Source organism: Cornus florida, unplaced genomic scaffold (genome assembly GCF_030987335.1).
Source record: "Cornus florida cultivar Cherokee Brave unplaced genomic scaffold, ASM3098733v1 CherokeeBrave_3.0.0_Hap2_Chr09, whole genome shotgun sequence".
Lineage (NCBI taxonomy): Eukaryota > Viridiplantae > Streptophyta > Magnoliopsida > Cornales > Cornaceae > Cornus > Cornus florida.
Window position 1 is genome coordinate 65039977 of NW_026775579.1, and position 12863 is coordinate 65052839.

Consider the following 12863-nt stretch of genomic DNA (forward strand, 5'->3'; position numbering starts at 1 on the left):
TCAATCTTGTCAATGCTTCTCTTAAGCGTCATAGCGAGTTACAATCAACTCAAGTGATTTTATCCGCTAATAAGTTGGCTACTGGTGAACTTCAGAGTGGTAAAGGAGCTAATCAGATTAAGACTTTGCAACGAGCAGGTGCCACTCGATAGAGCTCTCATTTTGGTTATGTTAGTAGCTTGATAGACTTATTTGGTCTATCTCGTATAATTATTGAGAATCTTTCAAAGAATGGACCAACTAATTCTATACGTGGGGAAGCAAAAGGTGTTTATCTTGCAATGCTATCATTTGAATTTGTATTTATCTTGCATTTGTTACGTGAGATGATGGGAATTACTGATATACTTTGTCAAGCATTGCAACGAAAAACTCAAGACATTGTAAACGCTATGAACCTTGTTTCAAGTACAAATGCACTCCTTCAAAATTTGAGAGAAAATGGGTGGCATACTTTCTTTCAAAATGTGGAATCATTTTGTAAAGAGCATGACATTGTAGTACCTGATATGAGTGCTTCTTATAAGGTGGGTACATGTCGTTTTTGTCAACAAAACGATAGTATTACATTTAATCATTACTATCAAGTTGATATTTTCAATGCTGCTAGATTTTCAATTAATGGAGTTAAATCAGAGATTCTCTGAAAGAACAGTGGAACTCCTTATTCTTGGCACAGCTTTGGATCCTAAAGATGCTTCTAATCATTTAAAGTTGATGATATTTGCGATCTTGCAGGGAAATTTTATCCTAAGGATTTTCAAGATGAGATGCGTGCTTTTAGAAGCCAGTTGGAGCATTATAAGATTGATGTACTCCATCATCCGAGTTTTCAGAATTTGTCCACCATTTTTTATTTATGCAAAATGCTAGCTGAAACAAGAAAGAGATAAACTTATTATCTGATTGATAGATTGATTCGTCTCATATTGACTCTTCCTGTTTCTACAGCAACAACAAGACGAGCTTTTTCGGCAATGAATCGTGTCAAAACTAAACTTCGCAACAAGATGGCTGATGAATTTCTTGTAGATTGCATGATTCTCAACATTGAAAGAGAACTTGCTGAAGATATTGATATAGATTTGGTAGTTAATGAATTTCACACTCTTAAAAATCAGAGGGTTCATCTTCAATAACTTAGGTTCATGTTCAGTAGGTTACTTAAGAGAATGCTATATATGTTTTTGTATCCATCCATGATGTACTTGATTTAATATATGAGAACATCATTGTTTTTTTTTTTTTTTGAATATATATAATATGTATTTGTCATAAGAATTATTGTGTTTATTTTTAATTTTTTTTTATCTTTAACCCTCTCCACTTCGGAATCCTAGCTCTGCTCCTGTATGTTATATACAAGAATGGATGTATTCTATCATTGGAAGTATATGACAAAGATTGAAACTGGAAACCAGAAAAACCACAAAAATGAAAAAAAATAAAAAATAAAATAAAATTGACTTACTCTAAAATCGTGACAATAATAATGCCTCCGCAGTCACACTCAGTGACTTATGGGCTCGAGGTGGCAAAATGCAGACATGCAGAATAATCTTTTAAAAAAGAAATTGGTTTACCCTAGTGAATAGTGCTCAATAAATTCATTTGACTTTTTCTACGTGACTCAGATTTGAACACTGTTATGACGCATTGAGTTTAAATTTGAGCGACTTTACTAAACACCAACCTTGGTCGGTCGTCCTGAAGCCTATTGGGCCAGGCCTGGCCTGATCATGGACCTTGAAATTTTTGGTGGACCCCAGGCACTTGTCACCCATGGTCCGTCCCAACTGGAATCTTGACAGGTTAGTACGTGGCTTAAATTCTTGTTTTTCACTACATGAACAATAGGAGGGGTTCACAAAAAATGTGTGAAAATGTATAACAAACAATATTTTATTAAACACCAACCTTGGTCGGTTGGCCAGAAGCATATTGGGCCAGGCCTGGCCTGATCATGGGCCTTGAATTTTTTGGTGAACCCCAGGCACTTGTCCACCCATGGCCCATCCCAACTGGAATCTTAATAGGTTCCTATGTGTCTCAGATTCCTGTGTGAATGTATACCAACAATATTTTATTTTAGGAAAGTTGTAATCTCTCCTGCCAAAGAGAATGCCAAAGGTCGAGCTTGTTTGATATTGTATATGTGTGTACGTTTGCTTCAAACAAATTCGATTTCCACTTAAAATTTGCAACCTCAAATCTCATGGCATTTATCAAAGGATGGTTACAAATTCATGGTCAGAAATAATAATTCATCCTTTTTCCATCTTGTTTTGACCACATGTAGGTTGTATCATCTCTGATGATTCTCATCCATGCTTCACTCCAGAGTTCAATTTCTTATAGAATCGAGTAATGTTATAAAGAGATTTTTCTCGTAACAAGAATTATGAACTCTCTCCACATTTAATTACTGAATTGAGACAATTTTTTAAATCCGTAAAAAGTTACATGAATAATTTATGCATATTTCAGTCCAGAGAGCTCATGACGGCTCTCTTGAGAGCAACCCCAACCCAGGGCACCCTTTTCATTCTACACTTTATGTGAAGCGTACAATCACATTAGTAATTGTTTCTATACTTATTTTAGAGACTCCAAGTTCTTGTTGTGCACTCATTTTTTCATTATACAATATATTATATTATTATTTTTTAAAAAATAAAATAATTATTTTATTTTATTTTATTTTTTCTCCAACCTTTTTATTCTCAACAACTATAATACTAACGGTTATAATTGTTTGCTCAGATTAGATACAAGATTTTTTTAAAAATTAATATTAAAAAACAATAATATTACATATATATATATATATATATATATATATATATATATATATATATAAGTGCATTAGATAACTTCCTACAAATAAAATAAAACAATACAACTCAGGAAAAAAAATATATTAATACTTCCACATATGAAAAACAAAAAAAAAATAGTAAACACTACAATTAATTGCCCCTTTGTGCATAACGTGCCATAATTTCATTTTGTCAATCCTCAATTCATGTTTTCATCGCCGGTGTTGCAGCATCATTTGAATTTTTTTTCATCATTTGTCTTCCCATAGTTATATTTTTTTTAAAATAATTAATTAAATTCTTATGAAAATTAAATGACTCTTTTTGTTTATTTAGGAAAAATAACTCTTTTTTAATTAATTAAATTATGATTATATTTACATTAATTAATTAATACAGTAAACATACAATAATTATTTTACACATTATCACACAATGGCTCACTGCGCGAGGCGCTACTTCATTCCTCATATGTGGGCACAATGGCCCACTGCGCTAGGGGCTATTTCATTCCTCATATGTAAAGTGCGAAGTGTGTAATATGACATGGGGTCCACTTGTGTATAATGTGCATAATAAGAATATCTCCAATGCAAAATATTATATTTTCATGCCAAATTAATATTTTTAGAGGAGCTACCGTGTCAAAATATTATATTTTTGCAATTATACTCTATTGGAGCATTTCTTTCAAAATGATATTTTTTGACACAACAACTATTCTATGTTTTGAGAATCCATTGGAGTGTCTTATTTTTATTTTAGTAACTTTTGTCAATCTCAAGATATGAGAGGTCTTTTAAAAGAGGCCATTGAAATGCCTATTTTCATCCACATATTATATATTTTGAGTTTGAAAGGTCATTTAAGAGTTGCTATATTTGATAATACATTTGAGAATCTCAAAATATGAGAGGCTATTGAAATACCTTATTTTCATCCACCAGCTTTATATTTTGAGCTTGAGAACTCATTTGAGAGGCCATTGGAGATGTTCCAAGGGCTCTCATTCAACATAGTATCAGATATCGTAGACTATTGCCTTGCTCTGGGTTGCTCTAATAGCATTACTCTATAAAATTTAGGGGCACTGCTCATAAAAGGGTAGAAAGATAAAAACCAACACTACATTCCCAGACAAACATATACAGAGCACAAATAAGTTCCAAAATAAAAGTGTGCTAGCATTAGAAAACCAAGACAATGGCAAAGGGGGGTGAAATCTTTAAGGAGATGGAGGCCAACCATAACCATTATCCTCATCAAATCCTCCATAGATGCTCAGTTCCAAATCCTCATCATCCCACAAACCATCAAAGCTCTCGTACTCGTAGAATGAGTCCGAGTAATCAGAGCAATATTCCGAACTATTCCACTCGAAATGGACCCTAAAATGAGGCCCCAAAACTTTCAGTTTGGGGAACTTCTCCTTCAAGTCGTCGCCTAGCTCCACATTCCAACATCCTTTCAAATCCAAAACTTCAAGCTCGGGACAGCTGGAGATGATCTCAAGAACACTTCTGGTGTCGATACGAAGGTAAGCCATCTCAAGGTGCTTGAGCTTGGGCATTGTCGTGGCGATGGCATGAGCCTCGTCCTCCTGTGAGAGCTTCCCTTCCATATCGAATGGGTGCATGTTCCGACGCAGCCCTGCAAGCAATTTACAGTGCTTCCCAATTGCCTCCAAAGCACAAGCACCAATCTTAACACAGTAGCTCAAATCTAAGAAAGTGAGCTTAGAAAGCCTCCCAGCAAACTGTTCCACAATTGAATCACCTATATCGCTCCTAGGCAGTTCCAATGTCCTGAGGTCACCAGCACTAGCAAAACACAAAAAAAAAAAAAAAAAAAAAATTAACCAGATCAAATTAATATGGACTAAATAATAATCAACATAAATACCATTAAGATTGGAGGGAAGGGGGGTCAACTTGAGTTTCGTATGAACAAATGATTTGCAACGAAACAAGAAGAGCGTTAGAAGTGATTGCAAGTTAATGGAAAGGGCGTTAGGCCAGACATCATATAAACCAAAGTCCAAAGATGTGTCTAAGCATTCAGTATGAGCATCAAAATTGGACTAATGGATTCATCTGATTATTGTCTGAATCAGTGAATAGCTAAGCGTGCCAAATAAGCATCGGAATTGGATTGACAGGTTCTTTGATTGCTGTCTAAATTAGATGAAGTGCACATGCTTACGAAAAGCTCAAAATTTGGAGTAATGACTGATCTGAATTGAGCCTGAACTGGTGAGCTACGACTAGATCATTACGTTTGTACCAATAAAAGTAAGAAATGAAAGAGGCCATCTTTTGCTTACTGCTCTGCAATGAAGGAGAAAATGAGGTCGTTTTGCAGGTCAGAAACACACAGCTTCCGGAGTGAACCACAGCTTCTCACGATCAGCATTCGGAGCATTAGATCGATGTTTTTGGGCTCGGTTAGATTGCTCCATTCAGTAATGTCAATCTCTTGCCAACAATAAGGCCCCATAACTGCTTTGCCCCACAATTTGCATACTCCGGGGACTACTGTTAGTATCTCCTGGAGAGAGAGATTGCTGAAGACTATCCCCAACACATCAGGATTTAGTTCGTCCCAGCATCGAAAATCCGCCCCGTCTTCCATCTATGCTTTCCTTCATAAAGGAATTCAAAATGGAAAAAGAGTTCCACTGTGAGTCCCTTCCATCATATACCAAGAATAGATATCAAGAATCCACATACTAGAACCTGAAGTGAATAAGAATCATAGAACCCCCTTATTAACAAAGCCATTCTATATCCACATTTAAACAAGTACTAATCAATCAAGACACACATTCAACACATGATATTTGAGAACAAGTATTACACCTATTTATATCGTATTAGATATGCATCTCATAAACAATAACCTTGTAAGGTTCAAAAGACAAAGGATTGTATAAAGTTTTAGGGGCCCAATTGCCCAAAGAAAATAAGGACTTGTTTGGTTCAATTTTCCTAAAAACATTTCTCAAGAAAGTGATAAAATTGAAAACTGTTCCACATAACTACAAAAGACAGTTATTTGAAAGACAAACATTTTTTAAGAAAATAGAAACCTGTCCTCGGAAAACTGAACCAAACAAGCCCTAATATATTAGAAAAGGATGTTGGAAGATAGAAGAAATAAAGGGGGAAAAGGCTAGCTGAACCTCTACACCTTTCCGAAATCCCAAACTAACAAAAAAGTGCACATTTAAAAAAGTGCTAAACAACATGAAATTTGAGCATAAGAACTACACATTTTTATTATCATTACATCAAATATACATCCCATAAACAAGATCCTTGTAAGGTTCAAAAAGCCAAGGATTGAATAAAGTCTTGAGGACCCAATTGCCCAAAGAAACTAAGGACTTGTTTGGCTTAGTTTTCTAAAAACATTTCTCAAGAAACTCGTAAAATTGAAAACTGTTTCCAGATAAAACAAACATTTTTTTAGAAAATAGAAATCTGTCCTCAGAAAACAGAACCAAACAAGCCCTAATATAGAAAGAACGTTGAAAGATAGAAATAAAGGGAAAAAAACTGAACCTCTAAACCTTTCATCTCCAAAACCCCAAGATCATGACATTTACATAGAAATGAAGCTTGGAGGAACAAAATAAAAAAAAAAATTATATTCAATAATTGATCTAAAGGCTAAACCTCGGGGAAAAAACCTAATAAAAATGTATGCAAACACGAAACCTCAAGTTTCTATTAATAGAAAACATTAATCTTGTAAGCAAAACAGGGTCACAGTACAACATAGAAGAGAGAAAAATGAACCATCTTTATCAAATCAAACATACCCAAATGAGCAAAAGCCACGAAAAATCAAAAACCCATAACACAGAACAAAAGAACATAATCTAAGGTAACAATCAGATGAAAAAACCAAACCCCCATAACAAAAAAGTACAAGAACACCATCAAAGTCACTGTATATATATAACCATATGTATGCAAGGAAAATCTTTTCCTCTTGCTATTTAAATTGAAATGAAGTAGAATTTATTTAAGAAATAAGAACCTATGTGGTTCCCAGAATTTCCCCTTTTAAAAAAAAAAAAAAAAAGAAAAAAAAAAAGAAGAAAATAACAAAAATAAATTGATTAAATATGAATATTATTTTTAAGATTAAGGTTTCAACGGACAAGATGAGTTTATAACATAAATTTCATACCAAATCAACAAAAAGAAATTTATAGATCAGGCAAGGATATTGTTAAATCAGTTGAGCAAATTACTGAAACCAAAAGGTGCTCAAAAGAGACTGAATTTCTTTGGAGATGTAAAGTACTCCGATTTATCCGCCAGAAAGGTAGGGGGAGATCCACCTAAAACTGGTGTGTGTGTGTGTGTGAGAGAGAGAGAGAGAGAGAGTACTTACCAAATTACTAAGCTTAGTTACCAGTTCACAGAAGCCCAGCGACCACCAATAACAAGAACAGAAACAAGAGTAAAGACAAGTGTAAAAGGTCCAACACCTACACGAGGGTAAAGTGGGAAGAACCACAAAGTCATCAACAATTATGATGTCTATATATATATATATATATAGAGAAAGAGAGAGAGAGAGAGAGAGAGGTGGTAACTGTGGTATTGGTAAAGCAATAACTCTTTCCAAGTACAGGGTTCGAAGGAACAAGACTCAAGTGGGTGACTAAGAGGTGGTAATAGTACAAAGGTTTGAAAGTAGTATTCTCAGTCCTTAACTCCTCATGGCCCTTTTGAATGTCACATGAATTAAGATTTACAAGTAATTATTACACCGTTGCACGTTAATTATTTTGACTGAGATTTAAGGCGTTTTCCCAAAGATGCAAATTTGGCGTACATGCTCAAGCAAGGTGAATGCTCATTTCAACTAATAGGTTAAACATTTGGGTTCGGATATAAACCCAACAACTGGTATCAAAATCAAATCACAAAAAGTAGTATATGGGCACAAAATTCTCTGATTGACCAGAAGATTGGTGACGTTCTAGTTAGTAGGACTAGACGTATATAGGATAAGGGTTAATTCACCTAATACCTAATAGATTAACTTTTTTAGTTAGATGCACTCTTTTTGTCTAACAAAAAATGTCTGCCCTCTCATTTTTAACTATCTCAAAATAATTGTCTCATTTCAAAACTCATTGTACTATTTTTTTAATATTTCTAATTAATTTTTTTAGCTGTGCTAACGGTTTAATAATTACTTTTGCATTGGAGTTATAAAATATGTGGACTCATTGTAAAATTAAAATTCATTTCCAACCACTAAAATAATATATATATTAAAAAGTTAGGTTCTCATAAATGGACAATTTTGTAGAACAAGTGGAGTAAAGGTATTTGTGACTTTTTACGATCAAAGTTATTTTTCCGTCACCTACCAACGAATTTTATGAAAGATCAAAGTAATAAACGTTGAAAGATACACACTTGTATAAGGGTGAGATCAGATTAATTTATATTTTAAGTTGGTGGAACAAAAATAATTAGTCAAAATAAATAAAAGATAGAGTTAATTCTAAAGTGTTTAAATCATGGAACATGTAAGTGAATAAAAACATAGGATCTTTTATCATTTTCGTTATGAGGTGGTTTATTGAATGATTGACTGAAGTCAATGTAGAGTTTGTAGTTTGAACATTGAACCTCATGGTTCCAATGCTATCCTGATTCAGCTGATATGAACAAATTAGGGCACTTTTGAGACAGTGTTCGGGTACCATCATCCCACAGGCACATTGGTGAGTACAACACAGATTGGGCATCTGAAAAGAGAGTCTGTGGTCAAGAAACAAGTACGATCTGTTATTCTGGGCAGCTTGTCTAGGGTTATTTGTTGGGCTTGCATCCATGAATTTGTGGACCCACTAAGATTTGATGCCGATCTTCTTACTACCATCTAAATTATCTAATGTGTAGATATATGTACCTAGATTTATATTTATATATATATATATAGAGAGAGAGAGAGAGAAAGAGAGAGGGTTAGATATTCCATAAATTATTACATGGTTTCGGACAGTTGGTCTTGAGCAACCGATGTTTGACAAAACAAAATTTTTAGAAATATGAAAGTTTAATATATTTTTTTTCTTCAAATATCAAATGGTGATTCGCAGAGATACTTGTACCGGAACCATGCATGTAACTAACATGTGTGTGTTTGTCATTTACGATACAGTTTTGATAAGAAGTCGAATAGTCAGATGCATTTGACTACTTTTATGTGAGGAAAGAGTGATGTTATCAGAGATATTAATAACATCATGATGATATCAGTTCAATCGTATAAATTAGCTGGATTTATCTAACTTTCAACTAAAATCAATATCATTTACAATAAGAAAAAGACAAGAACACAAGTGCATTAGATTAAGAGGAAAGTATTTAGTATCTCTCTTTGTATTACTTCTTAAATATAGTTTGCACTTTGCAAAACAAATGGGTTTAATTATGTTTGTTAGAACTTAGAACACAGCTTGCATATTTTGTAGAAATACTATTTTTCTGCCGCTTGATTGTAATTGGGCCAGGCCCATTAACTAGCAGACCTAGGTTCATGTAATCTCTAGTTCGCTTCTTCAAAAATGAGATATATTTGGGCCCAGGTTCATCTACGGGTTCATTGTAGATAATCAGACGCCAACATTTTATTTTGGTCAGGTTAATGAATTTTTTTATTTTTTTATTTGTTGGTCCCATTTGAATTTTCAACTATTTTAATATGTAAATGCAGATACTAACGCATGAGGACTTGTAATTGGTTTGGATTCAGAAATTGGTTTTGGGCTTGGAACAAAACTAGTCCGATATTTATAGTGCAGCCCATTGGGTCAATAAACTCTCCGTTACAGAGCAGGTGAGGCCGGATTTGAGACCCACAGTTAACAAATATGTGTGTGAGTGAGTACTTACCGAATAAAAAAATAAAATAAATAACTAAATAAATAAAGGTTTCAGCACATATTGCTTTTTGTTATAAATTGAATTTACTAAATATCCACCAGTTTACCGATGTCATTTTATATATATATAAAAATTTACAATGTTATACACATTACATTAGACACTATTATCATATCTCGTTTGTTTCAACGTAAAATATTTTTTTTGAAAAATATTTTTCTTTTTCAGATAAAATATTTTTTTATTTTTATTTTGTCAATATTTAACAAAGGTCTATGTCGAGGTTGAGGTCGAGTCCATCGGGTGGGGCATGTAAAATAACTTACCAAAAATTTATGGATAAATTATTTTTGTTAAATTTTAATATTTTTTTTCTTCGTAAATATTTTACGACAACCAAACACCAGAAAATAAAAAAAATATTTTTTGAAAAATATTTTACGTCCAAACAAACGGAGCCTAAACTTCATTTTATTTTATTTTATAATAATAAAATAACAATCATTTTTACAAGATTTGACACATTTTACAAATTCCTAGTCAAATATTTTTGGTTGAGATCCTAGTACCAAACGAGTAATATTTTTTCATGGCCATCGCACCAGGCAACGGACACATTAAATTGTTCATTATCGGCATGTGTAATATACATGCAGACATACATATTAAGCGAACGGTTTAGATGCCTATAAAAAAGTTTTTCTCATACCAAACATGCAAGCTATCAATTTTTACCCATAATTATGTATGGCAATTTGTGTTTGTTGATTGTGTTCATGTTTATTGTTTGTGTTCGTGTCACGTCAGGATATATATATATATATATATATATATATATATAGTTTTTCTCATACCAAACATGCAAGCTATCAATTTTTACCCATAATTATGTATGGCAATTTGTGTTTGTTGATTGTGTTCATGTTTATTGTTTGTGTTCGTGTCACGTCAGGATATATATATATATATATTTTATGGGTAGACATGAACACGACGTATTCTATTTTATGGGTAGACATGAACATAACATAATTATTAATGATGTATTTCAAAAATACAATACGATTATTAAACGAGTAGAAGGACACGACATGAGAAGCGTAACTCGGTTTATAAATAAGTTAAGAATTAACACGACATGAAATAACAACACACGTTTAAGTTATTTTTTATACAAACACTACTCATTTATCTAACAAATTTAGCAAAATAGGTCATTTATAATACAAATGGGATACATTTATTTAAGCAAATTAATCATATTATAAATGAATTGATGATTAGGATACGTGATATGATTATGAAATAATATGGTAATGCCATATTCAGATCCATTTATCTTGTATGGCGATCAAATCATATCAGAGTATTGTTGTGTTAAGTATTCACATTGAACAAATTGTAGCTATATTATTTATGAAATGTTTCAGTTTTTGGTAATTAATATATGGGTTGTTGCTATATCTTGACAAATTCATCTTCCAATTATTTGGGTCCATTGTTTAAATATGTTCCTTTATATCTAAAGTTAAAATATCAATTAAAATTATGCTATCATACTTTTGATTATAATCTCAACCAGTGGTGGGCCCAAGATTTTATTTAAGAGGGACAAATACTAATAATAATATAATAAAAAAATTTAATTAAAATAATAAATAGCAAACAAAGTATCTTTTCTGAATTTTGATTCTTATAGTTGTTCCTGTACTTAATTGTGTCATCAATATTACTAGTGGGTCATTATTAATTAGAGGATTTTTTTTTTTTAACCAATTAGAGGATGTTCTCATCCTGCACTCTATGTATAAACAATTATTGTTAGTTAATTTTAATTGCATTCTTTTGATAACAATTTATTTATTTATTAGTGGGTCTCTTTATTAATTTGTTAATTTTCTAATCCTGATATTATATATTAACAAATATTGTAAGTCAATATAAACAAATATTGTCAGTCAATTTTAATTGCATTCTTTTAATCAATAATCTATTTTATTTGTAATTCTAGAGTATTCGTAGATATACGAAAACTGTGTGAAGAGTTAGATTTTAGAATGGTCCACATTTCTGATTCTAGAGTATTCGTAGATAACACGAAGACTGCTCAGCATATGTGAAGTATTAGATTTGTAATTTTTTTAAGTAAAATAGTGAACAATAGAGAGTTTTGCAGCACCTCAAAATATTTAGGATATTTTAATAAATGGTTCTAGAGAGAGTAATATTACTATGTTTATATAAAGGGTACAAAGTGTAGAGGAAATTTGACTCTTATATTGGGCAATATTCTATTCGACCACATGTTCGTATTATGTTAATAATTACGATAATAATTTTTTACAAAATAAATATAGCATGACTATAGACATAAGCAGAAGAATTCAGAGAAATCCTGGAATTAATAAAAATGGGCAATCCTGAGCCAAATCCTATTTTCCGAAAATAACAGAAGGTTCGGAAAGCAAAAATCAAAAAAGGGATAACACGAAAACAAACAAAAGCGAAAATCAAAAAAGGGATAACACGAAAACAAAAGAAGGTTCGGAAAGCGAAAATCAAAAAAGGGATAACACTTTTTGTCATGTGAATCTCAAAATATACTAATTATGATGCTACTTTTTAGCTTTTTATGTATGGTACATTATTCATATTACTTTCTATCTTTACTGATTTTCTTTCAATTCAACTTGGTTTTCTTAATGGTTTAAGAAAAATGATTTGGGTATTTAAATCGGCTAACACAAAGGTACGATAAAAAATAAAATAAAAAAAAATCATCCACTGTTGCAATTTTAAAGATAAAAAGAGAGAGAAATATAAGTACCTTATACACATTTTTTATTTTTTTCTTGTGTTTTTGTCTGTGATTTTTTAATTTATTTTTTTCTTTCCCTTCTGAAAATAATTCACACAAGAAAAAAGAGGAGAAGAGAATCAAAATGGCATAATATACCTTTTTATTTTATTTTATTTCTCAACTGTTTTTGTTGTCATGTTTGAAAGTGTTGTGCTCTTTTATCTTCGTGTGATGTTTTTTGAAAGCAAGTTGGAACAATTTCGAATCCGTCTAACAATTAAAGAAACAGGTTTCCGCACAACAAATTCGTGCCCCATTGGATGT

The 12863-nt window shown here is 32.2% G+C and overlaps 2 protein-coding genes across 6 annotated transcripts; one reads left to right on the top strand and one right to left on the bottom strand.

The window, feature by feature from the left end:
- Positions 1-326: 326 nt before the first annotated feature.
- On the top strand, positions 327-1139 carry LOC132272726 (uncharacterized). The gene is made up of 3 exons (XM_059773819.1): positions 327-527; positions 637-812; positions 914-1139. The coding sequence occupies exons 1-3, from the start codon at positions 327-329 to the stop codon at positions 1137-1139; spliced, it is 603 nt and encodes a 200-aa protein (XP_059629802.1).
- A 2785-nt stretch (positions 1140-3924) lies between these two features.
- LOC132274155 (F-box protein FBW2-like) lies at positions 3925-7501 on the bottom strand. Of its 5 annotated transcripts, none has more exons than XM_059775349.1 (3): positions 7224-7501; positions 5143-5460; positions 3925-4639 (listed from the first exon to the last, which is right to left on the bottom strand). In XM_059775349.1, exons 2-3 carry the CDS (start codon positions 5448-5450, stop codon positions 4045-4047), a joined length of 903 nt encoding a protein of 300 aa, XP_059631332.1. In that variant the 5' UTR covers positions 5451-5460; positions 7224-7501; the 3' UTR covers positions 3925-4044. The 5 variants fall into 5 exon arrangements, with proteins under 5 accessions (XP_059631332.1, XP_059631329.1, XP_059631331.1 ...); XM_059775346.1 differs by having other exon boundaries at positions 5143-5554; positions 7224-7500; XM_059775348.1 differs by lacking the exon at positions 7224-7501 and adding an exon at positions 7081-7192 and having other exon boundaries at positions 5143-5554.
- Between the last annotated feature and the right edge of the window lie 5362 nt (positions 7502-12863).